Here is a 20,160-nt window from a genome sequence, read left to right on the forward strand (position 1 = left end):
ATGTGTAGCCCTGCTTCCAATCATTGCTTACTTCCTTTGATGTAAGTGACCTCGTTGCCAGGGTAACCAGCAGTGGAACATGGGCCTCGGGTCTTGACCTTTAACTCCACTTAACTGGATTCTTGCCATGTTCTTGGCTCATTGCCCTTTGGTAGTTGTAAAAATGCACACACCCTTCCACATTTCTTGTCCTCGTTTCTCCTGACTTTGCTGTTCTCTTCCTATGAAGTCTGTCTGGCCTATACATTTTCCCTGGAGTTTGCTAACTCAATCCCTTTTGTCTCTTACAGCTTTTTTTTTTTTTTTGGCAAAACTACTTACTGGATAGGGCTGTGTGCTCCATGGGCCTCACACCAGCTGGCACACCGTGTCTGGCTGTCCCTCTCCTACTGATGCTATAATTAAACTGTAGATTTGGGAGGTGACACTCTCTCCTGCATCTATCATAGAGCTCCCCATCAGCACTTCATCTAATGGTTTCATCCATTGACCATCTCTGCTTAAATCACCTATTTCATCAGAGGTTGCAAAATTGATGTTTCTAAGTTGTCGTTCTTTCAACACATATTAAGTAGAATATTTCTGTTAAAATTTTTGTTTCCTTATCAGTCATGGCCGTTTGTTTATCCTGAAATAAAGTTTGTACAAGAAAGGCTGGATTTATTTCCTATTCATTGTTGTTAGTTGCCAATTTTCTGGAAAAAACATGGGCTGGTGCCCTAGTTACTTTCAATGATGATCCATGACCACATGTTTCTTGATCCTGAAACTTTTCCTTATCTTTGCTCTTAATGAACTTAAATATCTACTGAATGCTGAGAAGACTGAAGTGGTCCCTTTGTGCCTCTGGGGTGAGCTTTAAGTTGCTCACTTTATCCTGACTGGTCTTCGTCCACTGTATACAAATCACTTAGCACATGGTTGTAAATTGCCCTTCATTGTTCTATAAGGGACTTGGGGTTATGTGTTCTCCTTCCTCTAGGTACATCATAAGCCCCTGGAGGGTGGGGCAGTGTCTTATAGTTTCCTATCTATGGATCTAGGGCAAGTTCAGGTGTCTAGAGGTGTCTGGTCATTAGTTGTAGCCTGAGTAGATGTGAACTTGGTCATTCTTTCATTCCTCAACCCGAGGCCACAGCAATTTCCTTTGTCCTTGTTCTGGGAAAGAACAGTGGTGCATTCCAACACCAACTCACTGACACCAATCGGGTGTCCTACAATGATTCAATTCAATTCTGACATTACTTGAAGGTGGGGCAGACCCTACAGGTTAAAGGGCAAGGTCCCAACAAGATCATCCCCACTTCAGATCCCAGCTGCAGACAACACTGACTTCTGCCTGACTTGGCTACAAATTCAGGGGTTCCCATGACCACCCCCTCAGGTTCAATAATTCATTAGAATGGCTCACAGAACTCAGGAAAGTGCTATACTTACAATCACCATTTTATTATAAAGGATACAAATGAACAGCCAGATGAGGATATACATAGGGGGTGAGGGCTGGAAGGCTCGTGAGCACAAAAGCTCCCATCCACTTGGGGTCAGGATGTGTTATCTTCATGATACATCCATATGCTCAACAACCAGGAAACCTTGTTGTCCAGAGTTTTTATTAGGGTTTCATTACAAAGGCACGATTGATTAAATCACTAGCCATGTGCTTGGATTCAATCTCCAGCCCTCCTGTTCTCTTGGAAGGTTGGGGGAGGGGGTGGGGCTGAAAGTTTCAACCCTCTCATCACACACTTGGCATTTCTGGCATGGCCAGCCCATCCTTTGAAACTATCTAAGGACACACACCTCGTTAGCGTAACTCAGGGAGGGTTGAAAGAGGCTCCTTATGAATACAAAATACACCCTATCTGGAAATTCCAAGGGTTTTTTGAAGCTTGGAACTGGGGAAAAGACCAGACCTATTCTTTCTTATATGACAAGCAAGTTGGTGTATGTGGCAGTAATGAAACGTTAAGTGGATATATGAGGTTAAAGCACTTAGATCTTCAAGTATCTTGGAAGCTAAAGCCAGAGGATAAAGCCTTTAGATTTGGCAAGAAGATACTCATGGATGGGGGAGAAAAGGTTGGCTCAGAAGGAAATGACAACAGTTATATATATACATGTATAGTATATTTTATGTATATATAAAACAACTGCTGATATCTATCTATCTATCTATCTATCATCTATCTCAACAGTTATAAGCCAAGCCTTTGGAGAGTTTGCAGGTGTAAGAAGAGGCCAGCTCATTACTGGTTTCAGAGACCTCTGCTCGGCAGGGGCAGACAGGGTTTTGGGTACAGAGGAAAAGAGACAGGTGGCGGGTGGGGTGGAGGAGTATGAGAGCAAGATCATGGAATTACGGGAACAAAGGGGCAGGTGAAGGGCTTCACTTTGGGAAAAGAGCCCTCTTCTAACACTTGAAGGCAAAGGAAGGAGTTAGTAATTGGGAAAGTACAGAATGGTTGACAAATACAGTGCACATAAGCCTGGACGAGAGCAAATGTTTTTAATAACGGAGGTCACACATGGAACAAGACTTCAGCAAGGCGAGGTGAGACTTTACGAAGGACATGGAGGTCTTGATTTCAAGAGGAGTTGGAGAAGCGAGGGAAGGAGTAGTGGGGACCGTCAAGGGAAGAATGGGCTACTCTTTCACACAGTGAACCGATTCTTTAAAAGCAATTGCCTGTCAGGGGTGGGGGAGGCCATGGATGTGCATTAAATTGTTCAGATGAGATTACAGAGAAAGAAGAGGACCAGAGATTAGCTCCTCAGAACCGCCTCCTCAAGGGGCCTGAATGCAGCCAGTCATGGTATAAAGCACATGGTGGGATTTCCGCTCTCCTCTTCTGCCGAACAGAGAGGGCAGAGGGGGCGTCGTGCTTCAGTCAGTGTTTGAGAGGACAAATTACCTTTGTGGGCTGACCCATTGACGATGATAATAACTTTTCCTAGAAAACAGCTTCGTGCCTTAGTCATAAGCCAAATTTCTAATCATACGAGTCATCTGAAAAACATAGATTGTGGCCATCAGGTCAAGCTATTTTGAATAGATTAGATAACTTAATAGTATTATTAGAAAATCAAAGCCCTATCTAGCAGGCCTATGGCAGTGCTTATAAGTCATCTTTCTAAATAAAGCACAATATTTATTATGTACAATGATTTTTGCTATCAATCATGCCTAATATGTTATACCAATAATGATAATATGAAGTGCAGTAATACTGTTCATTCAGGCTTGGGTTTGTAAATTTTGTAGTTTATTAACCATAAAAAAAAAAGCAATTGCCTGGTGGTCTCTAGAAGTTTCTTCCAGCATTATTATTCCAGGTATCTACACGTTCTGAATAAGTGCATCTCACTGACAATAGAATGTATCCCTGCTCCGCAACTTCCTGGTGACTGCATTGTCTGGAAAGAAAGAAATATATGTGCAAGAATAATACATATCCAAGCAGTTAGAACCATTGGTTAAAAGAGACAGAAAAAAAAAAAAAAAGAAAGAAGGAAGTATATCTGAGAAGATGACTATTACCAGGGACAATTTTGGGTACTTGTTGACAGAGAACCTGATGGGGGAACCAAGTATGCCTGGTGGCAGGTATCTTGGTTGGCGGTGGAGCTTTGGACAGGGGTGGCAGGCACTCTTGGCTGGCTGACCCAACTCCCATTCACAGCTGTCTTCGCCCCCCTTTTTGGAGCCACTTTTAAGTTATAGGTAGCTGCAACTTGAAATGTAAGGGAGTTTGCTGGATGAGGCTTCTAATAAGATACCCTGGGTGGGTATCCTCCCCCTTTCTGTTCCTCCAACCTGACCGTGAACCCGCCACCTGGAGGTGCAACAGCCACTCTCAGTGCCATGAAGACTCAAATGAACAACTAAAGAGGGTGGAGCCAGGAAGAGCTGGGGATGAGTGTGCCCCAGGGGACACTTGGTCATGTTTGGAGGCATTTTTGGTTGTTGCACTCGGGGGTGGTGCTACTGCATCTGGTGGGTAGAGACCAGGGATGTAGCCCAACATCTTACACTACCCAAGACAGCCCCCACCACAAAGAACTATCCAGCCCCGAATACCAAGTGCCACGGTGGAGATTATCTGCTCCTGGGGAAAGTCCAACGGAGCTGTTGTGTGAGTCCTAGATTGCCTGCCTTAGGATTTCTTGTTATGGGAAGAAAAAACCCAATCGTTTAAGCTCCTGAGTTGGGCTATCTGTTATTTGTGGCTGAGTGATTCCCAAGTTGCTATAGCAGGGAAGCTCTTTGATTTAAGCCTGTCCCAGGGTAATCTCCAGATGACACTTCCTTTAGATGATTCTTACTGGCACTTTCCACGATTGTATGGGACAATCCAACCCATCTTTGAAACAGAGAGATGACAACCATTCAGTAGCTTCTTCTGCTAGAAGATGCCAACACCAACGGTCCCCTCCACCCACGTCGCCAGTAGGATCAGCTGGGTCCAAGATCACAGGCCTAAACGAGAGATTAGACGTCATTAGAGGCATGCTTTTTAGAACCAGTGGCCTCAGAATTGGGGGCCCATTCTACTCTTCATAATAAACCAATGTGTCTTTCTAGCTTAGATGTCTGTAATTCAAATGTACCAATACAGTTCAGAGTGATTTCCTAGAATTAAATCATATTTGTCAGAAAAGTTCTGAAAGCTGTTCATTATTATACACATGAAGGCATTCTATAAACATCTGTCCATGCTAAGGCAACTGAAATATAATGTATCATTTAATCAACTCTACTGTCAAGTAGGTCACACCCATGGTAGGCAAGCCACGGTATGTTGTTGTCTTTTTTTTTTTCTCCTCTATTCTTTCTCAATGTTTCTTTCTTTTCTCTCTTCTCTTTTCTTTTGCTTCCACTGTTTTGGTTCCCTGCTGCTGGTGCTGAGTGGATACATTAAGATTCCTTCCTATTCTTGAAGGATAAAGGTTTTGTGGGATGGAGGTTGGAAAGGGGAGATAAAACCTGATTTAATAAACAGCCTGCAGGATACACCAGCAGTGAATATTAGCATTATTTCTCAGGAACACACTTCCAACTTCCACACCTTTTAGACCTGCTAATGAATCCATGCTTTTCCCTCTGACCTAGAAAGATGAAAGCAACTCAGGGACCTGGTACCTTGGTCCTTCCTTCTTTATTCCCCCTGGATGACATTTCTCCTGCCTCCCTGGGATTTTACCCCTGGAGACTGTGGGCGGTTCTGATGGTCAGCACATTCCCTTCTCAGTTTCATATGAGGAATAACAGATCAGGACCCCATGGGAGGTGAATTCAGGTCACCCAAATAGCATTGGAGGGAATCAGGCTAAGAAATGGAGGGGGCTGAGGTTTGGGGCACCTGGATCTCTGGATCTGGGTCAGGAGGAAGTTCCTCACAGTCTCATCATCAAAGCTGTAGTTGACCATCCAGAAGACACAGAGATGCCGATATTTTGTGACCAGCTCCAGGACCGTCCGGAAACCTTCAGCCGTGTCAAAATCCTGCGCCCCACTCCCCTGCTCCCAGGCATAGATGGTGAGCAGCTCCAAGGCATATTTGGGGGGCAGAGACCCCTTCTGCTTCAGTTTGCTTCCACACTGAGGGAAGAGTGGAAACATCAGACGATACTGGTTAAAGCAGGAAGGTGAAATGAGCGTAGCAAGAGCCGTAGAGGGTGCACATGAAGGACTGCTGGGGCCACAGTAGGGCACCCGAGTCTTGAGACGCAGTGCTGGGACTGGTCTGGGAAGGGTCACTCGGCAGCTTAAAGGCAGCCCATGCAGACTTCTTTGTTGTGCTTTGGCTTTATGTGACTTCCTAGAGTTATAACATAGTACCATTTACTAAAGACCCACTGTGTGCTAACTATGGGGCCAGACATTCCACCTACATCACTCATTCCTGATCCCCCAACATCCCTACACAGCGGGCAGAGGTCGCCATGATGAAGTCATGGGGACGTGATGTGACTTGCTCAAGGTCACCCTGTAGCCCTGAGCACTCTGAGCACCCTGGTCTCCTCGGGTTTCAGGAAGCTGGACACAGAAAGGAGACATCTCCTGAAAGAGCTGCTATTGTGCTGGGTGTCTGCTGTCATGAAAATACTCAGAAACTACCCTGTGAGCAAGACTGATGGGAGTGAAGGGAGGCGAACCAGTATAGAAAATGCAGCCCCTGGTGCTGCCTGTCGCTTCAACCTGCCTTCCAAGAGGTAGCATCTGTGTCTATTAATTATGGACACCTAGCAGCAGATAAGCCATGCTGGTGGCTTGTAGGCATGAAAATCCCAACTTCATCTGCCTTTTGGAGGCACGATAACTTGGATTCCTGCAGAATTCTTTGGGTGTCAGAGAAAAGCAAAATAAACCATGGGTAGCAGCTTTGTTGGTGGGAGATGCTTACATATGACCCATCTCAATGGGGTTAGTGATGGGAACTCCACAAAGATACTCAGGGTTAGGCGTGGGAAGATTCTGTAATGTGGTCCAGCCCCCAGCATGGGAGACAGTGAGCCCCTGGTAAGTGCTGGTTTCATGGTCACAGAGTACTGATAAAAATAATAACCAGATGGCCAGGACAAGAGCTGTCATACCAATTTGTACCAGTGCTTCACCAGGCGAATTAAATCCTTCAGTTTGGTGGGCCGGGAGCAAACGAAATTGCGCTGTAGCTCCGTGAAACAGGTAGAAAATTCCCCCCCCAGGGCGTCTGAGGATTTATGCAAAGAGATGAGGTCAGCATAGATCCTGGGGCTGGGTGTAGAGCCAGACTTCAGTTCACCTAACATGGGGAAGAAATTTACATTATGCTTTAATCTGTATAGAAAGTAAGAGATTTCAAAACACTGTTGACAACTATAATTTAATTCTGGGAAATTATTTTGAACTCTATTAGTGTGTGTGAATTACTATTAGTGTGTGTGAATATCTAAGATATCGGGGGCATCCCCAGAGTAATGAGATATTAAAAATTACATGGTTTATATGAGTATAGGTGGTATGTATTATTAAAGCGTTATCTAGACCTGCACTGTCCAATAGGGTAGCCATCAGCCAAGGTGGCTATTTGCATTCAAACTCATTAAAGGAAAATCAAATGAAAAATTTAGTTCCTTACTCGTACTAGCAACATTTCAAGCCCTCAATAGATACAGAACACAGATACAGGACATTTTCGTTATCCCAGAAAGGCCTTCTGGACAGTGCTGATCTGAAGTTTGCAAACTGTGGCCCCCAGACTAAATCTGGCCGCTTGCTTGTTTTTGTAAATAAAGTTTCATTGGGACACAGTCACGCCCACTTATTAATGTATCGTCTATGGCTGTTTTCAAGCTACAAAGGCAGAGTTGAGCAGTTGTGACAGATACCTTATGGTCCTTAAAGCTGAAAATATGTGCTATCTTGCCTTTTATCTAAAAAGTTAGCTGACCCCCTATCTATATACTGTCATTTCCTCTCTAAAGACCCTAAGAACCATTCAGAGGGAAGGTACCAGAGTCTTCTTGATTTTGATTTGGAAAATGCCTGAAATAGCCTTGGTTTCTTTTAATACACCATTGTGTATCTGTCACTCACGAATTGAATTTCTAAAGGAGTTTTTGCCTAAGATTGAAGGCGAACACCCAGATTTCCTGTCTTTGCCTCAGAATTTCTCCCGCAGTCTGTTTTTTCATTTCCTTCCCTAATACTTGAGGCATTTTATCTATAAATGTGTACTGAATTCCTGTGTACCCCATTCTTTGATAGATGTTGTGAATGACACCATGGGAGTGTAAGATGTGGGTTCTGGCCGTCATAGGGATAAAATAAATGAGAATGAAAATGTATACAGGTGTAAGGTATTGCTATCATTATGAATGCCACCTGTTGGGGCACTGGACCAGGTTCGATTAGTAAGTCACGTGACTTTCCCTACCCCCACCCCACCCCCACCCCCATCACACCAGAATCCCTCTTCCTCTTCCAGAAGCTCAAATCTTAGGAGTCTTACCTAGGGCATTAAATGCAGGCAGCACATCAAAGTCAACACTTTCGTTGAGGACTTTGGATTTCAGAGTGAAGCTCAGCACCCGGGGAGCCTTCCATTTTGAAATCTCAAACTTCACTTCAAAATCCTTCTCCTGCTGACAGGCTTCCAGTTGCTTATGGATTTCCTTGATGATGTTGCATCTCTCATTTTTCTGGGAGGTGTAGCTTTTCAGCGAGTCCACGAACACAACAAGGTCGGCATCGGAGCCACTCTTCAGAGCCGTGCCTTTGGCGGTTGACCCCCCCTAGGGAAGCAAGGCAAATCGAGATACAGCATTTTCTAGAGCTTGAGCCCTCCCCCCATGGGCTGGCGCCCGTTGGGCTAATTAATGAGGTTGCCCGGAGCAGTGCCAAGTTCGAGTCTCCAGTTAGGGCTGATTCTGAAGCAGAGTGTTTCATTTTCTAAATAGAATCATCTGGTTCCAAAGGTGGCTCATCTCATGCCATTTGATGTGTGAATTTGCCCACAAACAATGGATGGGCTAGTTATAAATGACCTGCTTCTCAAGTCAACTTCCTGAAGATTTCTGGTAAAGACTACGTAGCTTTACAGACTCACAGACATGGAGAACAAACTAGTGGTTACAGTGGGGAAAGGGAAGTGGGGAGGGGCACTACAGGGGTGGGGACATAAGAGGTATAAACTATTAGCAATAAAATAAGCTACAAGGTTATATTGTACAACATGGGGTATATAGCCAATATTTTATAATAACTATAAATGGAGTATAACCTTTAAAAATTGTGAATCACTATACTGTACACCTGTAACATATAATATTGTACAGCAACTATACTTCAATAAACATAAATAAATTTTAAAAAGAGACCATATGAGAAAAAAAATCCTCAATAGTGAAAATCTAAAATTTTCCCCCTAGATAAAACAAAATTTGAATGAATCAATATGCAATGAGCAAATTTTAAACACAAGGCACTGTATTAATATCAGCTGAATGTGCTCTGTGAGACATTATATAGATCCCTTTGCATACTTGATCTTATGAAATATAGTCCTCAAGATGTCCATTTACAGTATACTGGACAAACAAACAAAAAGGAGTATGTAGCTTTATTTGAATTCCTGTGATCTGAAATAAATCAACTATGTAAAAATGTAAAACCACTCTTAGCTTGCTGGCCCTGGCTTGCCAAGCTCTGCATGAGGCAGCTTAGGCAGGCACACAGGTTCATTCTGTCTGTTTTGTGAAGTTCTCCCTGAAGGCACAGCTCCTTAGCTGATGGGCTTCTTGAGGGTGAGTCGGGGAGAAGCCAGCTTTGCACGGAGCTCTCTCAATGCCACAGCTTGGTGGGATTTGCTCTGAGAATCAACCCTCATGCATGCTTTCCTGGTTTTCCCCAGAAAGCTCATTTGATTTCTGCAAAGGCAATGTTTATTTTACCCATGGGTAGTGAATGCCTGGCTACATGGCCTAGGAGGCGAGGGGAGGGAGGGGAGCTTCCTGTACACAGATGCTCAATTAATCCCTGATCCATGCCACTTCATTCATGCAGCTGGTCTCACGGGCCACAGCCCCCTCCCTACATCCTCCAGGTGGCATCTCCCCCATCACCTCAGCAGACAACTCTTTCTTGCAACCAACTTCAGGAAGATAGAAAGCAACTTCTTATTGGCCAAAGGCTCTCTTCCTATTTTCTTCTTTGATGTGTCATTAACGTTTCTTATTTATTTACTATCATGTTAATGAGAGGCTGGGGAAGGAGAGGACAAAATGAGTGCCTCAACAATGGTTCACTGACCATGAACACAGCCAGTCTTGTTTTCCCTCAAATTAACCTCGTGAGACATTTTACTCATGGCGCATGGGACGTCGGTACTGGTCCCCAGACCCGTCCCAGGGCAGCATGCACACAGAACTGTTTTTTTGCATCACGGCAAATGTTTTTGCTCACAGATCAGCACTTTTCTCCCTCCCTTCTTGTGACCCCGGACACACAGTTATCTGGTTGGTGGCCAACAGACGGAGGCAAGTGTGTCAGTGCGTGACCTTGGAGTCTTGGACAAGAATGGCCCCATCTGCTGAATCTCTAGCTCAGTTGATGGGATGAATTGAAACTAGGAAGACAGTCACTTTTTTGGTTTAATACACATGGAGCTTAGAATCTGCTGTGGTCTGAATGGTGGCCCCCCCAAAAAGAGATGTCTGCTGGCAACATGTGTGAATGTGATGTTATCTGGAAAAAGGGTCTTTATAGATGTAATTAAGTTAGGGATCTGCGGGCCCTAAATCCAATGATAAGTGTTCTTAGAAGGGAAGAGAAGAAAGACCCAGAGGAGAAGGGGACGGGGAGAGGGAGGCAGGGTGGAGTGATGCACCACAAGCCAAGCACCGGCAAGCGTTGCCAGCAGTTCTCGGAGGTTAACACAGAATCCGATGTCTATTATGATTAGAACTCGGCACTTTCGCTGCCGTGGGCCGAGTTCAATCCCTGGTCCGGGAACTAGCATGCCGCAAGCCGCACAATGTGCACCCCTCAAAAGTCTATTGTGCATGACGTAAGCAGTGCATCAGCACCCTCCACTGAAAACCAGGGTCCTAGCCGCCCATCTCCCCAGCTTCCCTCCCTCGTCCTTTGTCCTCACGTTCCCAGTGGTCACGAGCATTGCAGAGTTACAGGAACGGCTGAGTCCCCACCAGTCACAAAGAGAAAGGCCATTGCTCACCTTGACAATCTTCTGACACTTTGTAGTCGAATGTCGAAAGCAATTTTCTTTAAGGAACTTACAGATGACGTCAACAGCTTTCTTGATCTGATCAAGGAAAGTCCTGTTGGGCTGGAGAAAGTCCTTGATGAACTTGTCTAGAAGATGGCCTGGGGTCACGTAGAGCGGTGCAGGCTGTGGAAGGAGCACGCTGTGAGGCGCCCCGTGCCAGCCCCCCGCCCCCCGCCCCCGCTTCCTCCCCTGCCTGCTCTGTTCCCCCCTCTCTCCCTCCTGCTCTCAACTCTCCTGCTGGTACCTTTGTCATCCTGAGTTCTTGCACTGACATATCCCAAGAGTATATCTGAGGGTTTTGGGCAGTACCCCAGGTCCCCCAGAAACAGAAGCTCTCCTAGTTGCTCCTCTTGCCCTCTAGAAGGGATCTGGATCCTTCTCCCAACAGGTCTGTGAAGACCTGGCTCCAAATTACTGTCTGGTTTCCACTTTCTGCTCTGGGCTCGTCCACAAATGGCCGCCGGCACCTCTTGGCCTCTCGTGCTGCTCTCTTCCTCCCTTCTTTTCCCATTTATTACAGGTAGTTTTGACTTCTGATGATCAGATTATTCCTTCTTCAAGGTTCTATCAGCCTCTGTTAAACACCCTGTGCCCAGGTGGATTGGTTTCCCTGAACTGCCGTAACAAATCACGTTTCTAGACGTCTGCAATAAAAGTGTAGGCAGGCCAAAGGCTCTAGGGGAAATCCTTCCTTGTGTCTTCCAGCTTCTGGCAGTCCACGGCCTTCTTTGTCTTGTGGCTGCATCACGCTGACTCCTGCCTCCGTTGTCACGTGGCTTTCTCCCTTCGATGTCTGTGTGCCTGTGTGTCTTCTTCTAAGGGCACCAGTCATTGGATTCAGGGTCCACGCTGATCCAGGATGACCTCTTAACTGGTAATACCTGCACAGACCCTACTTCCAAAGAAGGTCACATTCTGAGGATCCGGGTGGACATGAATTTTGCGGGACACTATTCAACCCTCCACACCAGGGGATGCTGTTCCCTCTAAGTGTGTTGAAGAGAGGGCTGTCCTGGAGTCAGAGGGGCTGTGTGTTCAGTCTGAAGGGACAGTTACCTGTTCTCTAATCCAATGGGACCGTGGAGGGTGGGGCCTGCTCACTCCCTTGTACCTGTGGTCACTTTTGGAAGGGAACCATATTCTGATGTCTAAATGGGGTCTGACACCTGCATAAAAGTGAAGTTCTCTCCTCTTCAGTAGAAAACATCAGATGGGATGTGCTCCATGGACCACAGGTCATGACACCTCACCTGAGCATCTTTTCTTCCCTGTTCTGCATGCTCTGGTCAGGCCTCAGTCTGCAGAGGCAGTTTACTTCTTGCTAGTGGGAGGGAGAATAGTGATATCTGCCCCCACACACACACAAAGTCCACGTCCTGCTCTATGACTATGTTACCCCATATGGAAAACGGGACTTTGCAGATATGATCAAATTTGTGTTGATAGATGTGCTTCTCCTTTGGGGGAGGGGAGGGGAAAAACCAATGCATCTGGCCCTTCATTAGTTCTCCCATTTGCAGCCTCGCTTCTCACTCTCGCCCCCAACGCCTGCTTCAGTAGAGCTCAGAGGTTGTCCCAGCATCCGCAGGGGTGAGTGCCACCCACGTCTCTTGGGTTCTGCTCCATTTCATCTGTCACCACCTTCTCACCTGCTTTCTCTCTTGCAGAAGCTAATTGAAATCTCTCATCTGCAGGTGCCCGCCTTTTCTCTTTGTTCAATTTTGCACTTTATTGTCATTTTAATGGAAGGGGAGGTCCCTAATGGTGTGTTATAGACTGAATTGTGTCCCCCTAAAAGATATGTTGAAGTCCCAACCTCTAGGCCCTATGAATGTGACCTTATATGGAAATAGGGTCTTTGCAAACAGGTAATCAAGTTAAGACAAGGTCATTACTGTGGTCCCTAATCCAGTACGACTGGTGTCCTTATAAGAAGAGGAGAGAGACACAGAGACAGACATGCCTGGAGGGAGGACATTGTGAAGACACACAAGAGAAGGCCATGTGACAACAGAGGCAGAGACTGGAGCGTTGCTGCCACAAGCCACGGACTACTCACGACCACCAGAAGCTGGAAGAGGTGAGGAAGGACTTTTCCCTAGAGACTTCAGAGGGAGCATGGCCCTGTCAACATCTTGATCTTGGATTTCTAGCCCCCCCAAACTGTGAAAGAGTAAATTTCTGTTGCTTTAAGCCACCAGTGCATGGTGCTTTGTCATGGCACCTCTGGGAAACCAACTCACGGTGATCTTGGATAAGACTGCAGTCTGAGCATCGGGAGGGCCCTGCCTACAGCAGGACATGAGCTATATTGGAAAGTCCTCTCACCAGAACATTCCAGGACAGTCCAGGTGACTCGTTCAGCCTAGATAACCAGATTTGCGCTTCTTGTTTTAGCAGCTGCCAGCAGGCTTTATCTTTGCTCACATTACTGGTTGGGTCAGTTGGATCCAAGATTACTGGCCTATGAATTTGATTAAAAAAAAAATCAGTTGGGAGAAGAAATCATCTTGGGGGAAAGAGGCCTGGACTGGGCATCTGGAAACCTGGATTTTACCTCCTGTAGTTCCTCCTAATTGCTGAAATGCTCTGTCTAAGATGTCTAGCCTCTCTGGTCCTGGTGTTCTCTGTGTCTAGTGTTCTCTGCTTTACAGGCATGTTCCATTCATAACCTAATAAAACGGTCTCCTCTTTCTGCTGACCCCTCCTCTCTTTGCCCCTTCCTTCTATGAGGGGAAGTGTTTGCTTTGGGACAAAATGTGACAATGGTTTAGAATGTGAAAAGCATCGAAGCGTCCCTCTTTCCGACACACCTCTCTTTGCCTCCCTACCCACTGCTGCTAGCATTCTTTTGGTGCATCCTTGGCTGGGAAAGACAGGGATGCACCCTCATTCTAAGGGGGGTACAGCATGGCATGTAGATAAAGAGGTAAGGAGAGAGGGCCGTGGGAAGCTTGGTACCTCGGGGATCGGAGGTGGCCCAGCAGGATGTTGCGGACGGTGTTATCCTCAAAGTTGTAGTTGACTGTCCAATAGACACACAGCTGCTCCTGCTTCCCGATAAGCTCCAGAACAGTCCTAATGCCTTCAGCTATGTCAAAGCCTTCTGCTCCACACCCCTGTTCCCAGGCATAGACCGTAAGCAGCTCTAGCGCATACAGAGGCAGCGGGGATGGATCCTCCAGCTTTTCCTGGCACTGTGGGAGGAGAAAAGTGTAGCAGATCATTTGGAGCCCAGTTCCGCCCATGCCAGGGGCCTGAAATCAAGAAACTAGAAGTCTATAGGAAGTCACTGTCCCCTGTCAATGACTGAAATGATATCGTGGCTAAAATTTGATAGACTGACAATAGCAAGTGTTGATAAGAATGTGGAGCACCTGAAACTGTCATACACTGCTGACAGGAGGGTGATTTGGTACAACCATTTGGGAAAACTATTTGGGCATATTTACTAAAGTTATATATATATATATATATATATTCCACAAATTTATTCATATATGCCATGTGTATATGTATACACATATACATATATATTCATATATGTATATATACACAGATAAGGTATATATAATGTATAAATGTACAATATGTGTATATATATAAGGCATATGTGTGTATATATATATATATGTATATATATATATATATATATACACACACACACACACACACACACATATATAAAGTATACCTTATAGCACAGCAGTCTCACTCCTGCATATTTACCCAAGTGGAATGACTGCTTAAATTCACAAAAGGACATGTAGGGGAATATCCACTGCAACCTAATTCATAATAGCCCCAATTTGGGAACGACCCATATGTCCCTCAGCAGTAGAACGCATCCATGTACAGGGTATTAATGCAATGGAATACTACAAAACAATGAAGAACCACTACTCCCTGCAACAACACAGACAAATATCTCAGGCATAATATTGAGCAAAAGATGGCAAACACGAAGTACATGCAGTATGATTCCATTGACATCAAGTTTAAAAACAAGCAAAACTAAGTTGTGGTAACAGATGTTAGTACAGTGGTTTGTTGGGGGGAGTATGGACTGGGAGTGGGCATCCTGCTGGAGCGTAGGAAATGTGCCCTATTTTGATCTGGGTGTTGCCTGAAAGGTTATAAAAACACATTGAGCTGTATTCTTTTTTTTTTTCTTTGCCCACACGACATGTGGGATCTCAGTTTTCCCACCAGGGTTGGAACCAGCACCCTGCACTGCGAGGGCAACGTCTTAACCATGGGACCACCAGGAAATCCCTGAGCTGTATTCTTAACATTGTGGTACTTTACCCAACGTGAATTATCTCAGTAAAAGGGAAACAGATGATAGCAATAGACATGCAATTTGAAGTTTACCTTTTGACACCAGTACTTTACCAAGAGGATCAAATCCTTCAGCTTGCTGGGATGGTTGCTAAAAAACTTCTCCTGGAGTTCAGTGAAGCAGATTGAGAACTCACCGGGTCTGGCTTTCACCATATCCAAGGATCTTTTGAGCTCTCGATAGATGCAGAGGCTGGGCTTCTCACTTAAGCCTGGTGTGAAACAGAAACAGAACTTTTGGTTTTCATGGAACCTGGCCTGGGTGAGCCCACAGAGAAGGCTGGATGTGGTTTGGTAGCACACGTTCACTGCTTCATCTGTAAGAGGACTGGTGCATTTGCATAAAAGGTGAGGGGTCGCTTGTCCTGCTAGATAGTAAAATGTAGTTAGGCTAATATTTAGTAAAGAAAGTAATTTAAAAATGTCTCAGTAGTTTACTTTTCTCAGAAAGCGACCATTATTGTTTCCGTCTAGGAAAGGTTATCTGTTTGGCATGTGTAGCTCTGCCGCCATCTTGTGGCAGCTTCTCGGTACTACATGTGAGGAAGAGCTGATTTCTCGTTCTCACATCATTCTTTGCGAGATGGAGTGTAGCCAGCAGAGGGCGCTCTGGCCTAATCTCCAGCCACCGTGCTCTGAACCAGAGGACAGAACACAGGATTTCCTAGGAATTCTGAGTCACACTCTGTCTCTTCACCTTGACTCTAGCCTTCCTTTGAGTCAGGCACGTATACTCAACCCTTATCATCCTAAAGGTCCTGCAAGTTAGCTGTTTCTAGCCTTGATCTTACAGTTGGCAAAAGTGGGTTAGTAGTAAGTCCAGGATGAGAATTCAAGGCTGCCTACCTTGCAAACTGGTGCATTTTTCTCTGCACTAGGTCACCTTTCTGTGAATGTAAGTCGTCAGGGTGTGTGTGTGTGTGTGTGTGTGTGTGTGTGTGTGTGTGTGTCCACCTTGAAGGCACTGGGCCTGGGGCTTAAAAGACCTGGGCTTTTATTCTAGTTCTGTCAGTAACTGGCTGTGTGGCCCTGGACACATTCATTTCGTTCTGCTTCCTCACTTGTTTAATGAGGGGTTGAATTCCAGCTCTGGTATTTAAGTTTGTGATAATATATGTACCTATGCTTGAGACTAAGCTGTGACTATGCTTAGTCTTACCCATTCAATCAACCATCCATCCATCTATCCAGTCAACCATGCACCCATCCATCCAAACCATCTATCCATTCAAATAGTTGCCCATGGAAGATCTTTGCCTTGATGTTGACCTGATTAGAGGCACATTCCAAATACCTGCTCCAGCTGAACTTTTCCCCGATGTCTGCCCCATGCTCTACCTCGAACCAGCATTTATTCTAGTCTAAATCCCCCAGGGTAGTCCACAGAACAGCAGCAATATCATGGCACTGGTTAGAAATATAGAATCCTGGACCCCAATTTCCTGAATCAGAGCCTGCATTTTAACAAGTTTCTCAAGTGCTTTGTGTGCATGTCACAGTTTGAGATGCGCTACTCCAGAGTCTAGAACATTTCCTCCGAAGTCAAGTAGGAGATAAGGGAGAAATTCTACAGAAGAGAGTAAGCTCAGGGTAGGAGGACTCTCCTCTTTTGAAAATCAACGGTCTCTCGGGACTTTCCTGGTGGTCCAGTGGTTAAGACTCCGCACTTCTACTGCAGGGGGTGCAGGTTCCATCCCTGGTAGGGGAACTAAGATCCTGCATGCCACACAGTGAGAAAAGAAAGAAAGGAAAGAAAGGAAGGAAGGAAGAAAAGAAGAAAGAAAGGAAGGAAGAGAGAGAGAGAAAGAGAAAGAGAGAGAGGGAAAGAAAGAAAGAAAGAAAGAAAGGAAGGAGGGAAAGAAAGTCTACGGTCCCTCATTTTGCAAAGCACCAGCGTTATTTATTCAGATGCCAGGCTATCTACCACCCCTTTTTCTGGCTTTGCTCTCTTGACAAGCCCCTCCAGACCCGAACGTCCACCCCGCACCACACACACAGTGGGGCTCACCCAGAGCGTTGAAGGCGGGCAGCAACTCAAAAGTGATGCTCTGCTGTTTTGTGGACAGCTGGATGGTGAGCTTGCCATTGATGCTCTGGGTCTCCATCTTGGCTGCCAGCTTCATTGTGAGCTCACAGAGTTCCAACTGTGCCCAGATTTTGCTGAGGAGGTCATGTTGGTTTTTCTTCTGATCCTGGAATTGTTCAAAGCCACCGATGAAGATGACGAGGGTACCATCGGAGTTGCCCCTCAAGACCGTTCTCCGGCCATAGGAGCCACCCTGCCAGCAACAGAGAAGTGGATGTGAGACTCTGAACCCTTTGGGGTCGCAGGGCACCCCGACAGGCAGAAGTATTTCTCACCTCAAGCAAAAGCCCCAAATGTCAACATAGTCTAAAAGCGGAGTGGCAGATGTTCATTTGTCCACCCAAAGAACTGAATCAGGATGCCCATAGCAGCACTTTTAAAAAAAAATAAATTTATTTATTGTATTATTTATTTATTATTTTTGGCTGTGTTGGGTCTTTGTTGCTGTGCTCGGGGGCTTTCTCTAGTTGCGGCGAACGGGGGCTACTCTTCATTGTGGTGCACCAGCTTCTCATTGCGGTGGCTTCTCTCATTGTGCAGCACATGCTCTAGGCGTGTGGGCTTCAGTAGTTGTGGCTCACGGGCTCAGTAGTTGTGGCTCACGGGCTCTAGAGCACAGGCTCAGTCGTTGTGGCACATGGGCTTAGTTGCTCCATGGCATGTGGGATCTTCCCGGACCAGGGCTCAAACCCGTGTCCCCTGCATTGGCAGACGGATTCTCAACCACTGCACCACCAGGGAAGCCCCATAGCAGCACTTTTCCTACGACCCCCAAACTGGAGGCAACTCGAATGGCCATCAGCAGTAGAATGGACAAATGTGGTGTATTCATACAGGGAACACACGACAGCAATGAAATGATAAACAACAGCTGCACACAACAACATAAATATCATCAACAGATGGGTCAAAAACCCCACACACTAAAGCCACACAGTGCATGATTTCTTTTACACAGGGTGACCAACCTGCCTGGTTTACCCTGGACATGCTCAGTCTTAGCACCAAGAGGCCCATGTCCCAGAAAACCCTTCAGTCCCGGGCAAACTGGGATGGTTTGTCGCTCTATACAAAGTTTAAAAATAGGCAAAACTAATCTATGCTATGCTGTCAGAAGTCAGGAGAGTGGTTGCCTGGGGTTGGGGGTAATGACCGGATTGGGGGTTCAGGGGATCTTGGGTCAGGGCTGGGAATATTTTATTTCTTGATCTGGGTGTAGGTTACACATGTATGTTGTTTGTGGCAATCCATCAGGCTGTACACTTAGATCTGTGCACTTTTTGTATGTATTATTAATATTTTAATTAGAAAAAAGTTAACAATATTGAGAGGTAGGGTGGTATAGTGGTTAAGGGTGCATGCTCCCAAACAGATTACCTGAGCTTAACATCCCAGGTCAGATGCCAGCTATTAAATAACTTCTCCACGCTTCAGTTTCCTCATCTGGCCAAGGTAGGAGACACCAAGTGTCCAGGTATCTTTACTGCTAGGGCTAGTGGGTGTGTGTAAGGGCAGAGGCCAGAAAGCACTGTGACTATAGAGAAGTGGGATTCCGGTGCCGGAGAGCATGGGGTTTGTGGTGGGCATCCATAAGCCCCTCCCCACCCTAGGGTCCTGGCCCCTTCCCAGCACCCTTTCTTCCCCAAAGGTTCAGAATCTTCAGCCTCAACCCTGGGATTTGTGCCCATAGCACCAAACATTTCTAACTGATGAGAGCTCCCCACCCTTGCTGTTGAGAAGACACAGAGCATCCTTGGGTAGTTTTACTGAAGTCTTGTACACTCAGTTTGCTCCTCTGTAAAATGGGGAGGATAAAAACAATAAAAGTAACCACAGCTAATTTACTGCACTAACTTTGTACCAAGCCCTGTGCAAGAACATTATGTGCTTAAGCCTCATAACACTTTGCAATGAGTATTATTTCTCTCCCATTTTACAAATTCAGGTACTGAGGCACAGAGAGGTTAAGCAGCCTGCCCTGGGTCACATAGTAGTAAGGGGTAGAACCGGCTCCCCAACTTGTACTCCTAAACTCTACACCATAATCCCACCATCTCACTCGAGTGTGGGGCTAGACAAGATGATGTCTTGTGTGCCCAGGGCCCGGCACACGGTAGGTGCTCAGCACAAAGGTGCTTTGCCTTCTGGGTCCCAGAAGCCCTGACCCCAGCCTTCTACTCACTTTGGCCACACCGGTCACCAGGGGGAACTGCTCAGCTTCCTGAAGGACTGCACAGATGGTGTCCACAGTCTGGTCGATCTGTTTCTGACAGTCTTCAAAGGGCCTCAGGTTGTCCTGGATAAACTCACCCAGTCTCTGGGGAGGCTGTTCGTAGAGATGGGACTCCCGGTTTCCCATTGCTCTGGCTGGCTGCTGAGACGACAGCTAATGGCAGAGCTGCAGGCAGAAGAGAATGAGGAAATCCTGTGCCTGGAAACTGAAACCGAAACTCATGTCTGGGGAAAAGGAAACTCACAGAACCTTCCGAGCTGGCTGCCTCAATCCAGGGTTTGGCCCTCCCCCAAGCTGTGATGATCAGCCTTTCAGCTGCTCTCAAGGAATACTTGCGGTTAAAAATGCAGCCTCCAGGGCTTTCCTGGTGGCGCAGTGGTTGAGAGTCTGCCTGCCGATGCAGGGGATACGGGTTCCTGGCCCCTTCCGGGAAGATCCCACATCCCACGGAGCGGCTAGGCCCGTGAGCCATGGCCGCTGAGCCTGTGCGTCCGGAGCCTGTGCTCCGCAACGGGAGAGGCCACAGCGGTGAGAGGCCCGCGTACCGCAAAAAAAAAAAAAAAAAAAAAAAAATGCAGCCTCTGGAGCTGGACTATGAGGGCTTGATACATGCGAGATCTGTGTCCTTGAGCACATTGCCAGTCCTTTTTGTTCCTTGATTTCTCCATCTATAAAATGGGGATAACAATGGTACCTGCCTCACAGGCTTAATGCAAGGATTAAAGACTTGC

General features: G+C 46.1%; 1 protein-coding gene across 3 annotated transcripts; it reads right to left on the reverse strand.

The window, feature by feature from the left end:
- Window positions 1–1,596: 1,596 nt before the first annotated feature.
- On the reverse strand, window positions 1,597–19,635 carry OAS2 (2'-5'-oligoadenylate synthetase 2). 3 transcript variants are annotated; one of them, XM_060118542.1, is made up of 12 exons: window positions 19,379–19,635; window positions 17,119–17,302; window positions 15,144–15,322; window positions 13,731–13,966; window positions 13,098–13,233; window positions 10,719–10,892; window positions 7,995–8,277; window positions 6,598–6,785; window positions 5,364–5,602; window positions 4,327–4,480; window positions 3,296–3,417; window positions 1,597–3,010 (listed from the first exon to the last, which is right to left on the reverse strand). In XM_060118542.1, the coding sequence occupies exons 1-11, from the start codon at window positions 19,553–19,555 to the stop codon at window positions 3,328–3,330; spliced, it is 2,040 nt and encodes a 679-aa protein (XP_059974525.1). In that variant the 5' UTR covers window positions 19,556–19,635; the 3' UTR covers window positions 1,597–3,010; window positions 3,296–3,327. The 3 variants fall into 3 exon arrangements, with proteins under 3 accessions (XP_059974525.1, XP_059974523.1, XP_059974524.1); XM_060118540.1 differs by having other exon boundaries at window positions 17,119–17,389; XM_060118541.1 differs by lacking the exons at window positions 1,597–3,010; window positions 3,296–3,417 and having other exon boundaries at window positions 3,425–4,480; window positions 17,119–17,389.
- Window positions 19,636–20,160: the final 525 nt, after the last annotated feature.

This window comes from Mesoplodon densirostris, chromosome 15, assembly GCF_025265405.1.
Source record: "Mesoplodon densirostris isolate mMesDen1 chromosome 15, mMesDen1 primary haplotype, whole genome shotgun sequence".
Lineage (NCBI taxonomy): Eukaryota > Metazoa > Chordata > Mammalia > Artiodactyla > Ziphiidae > Mesoplodon > Mesoplodon densirostris.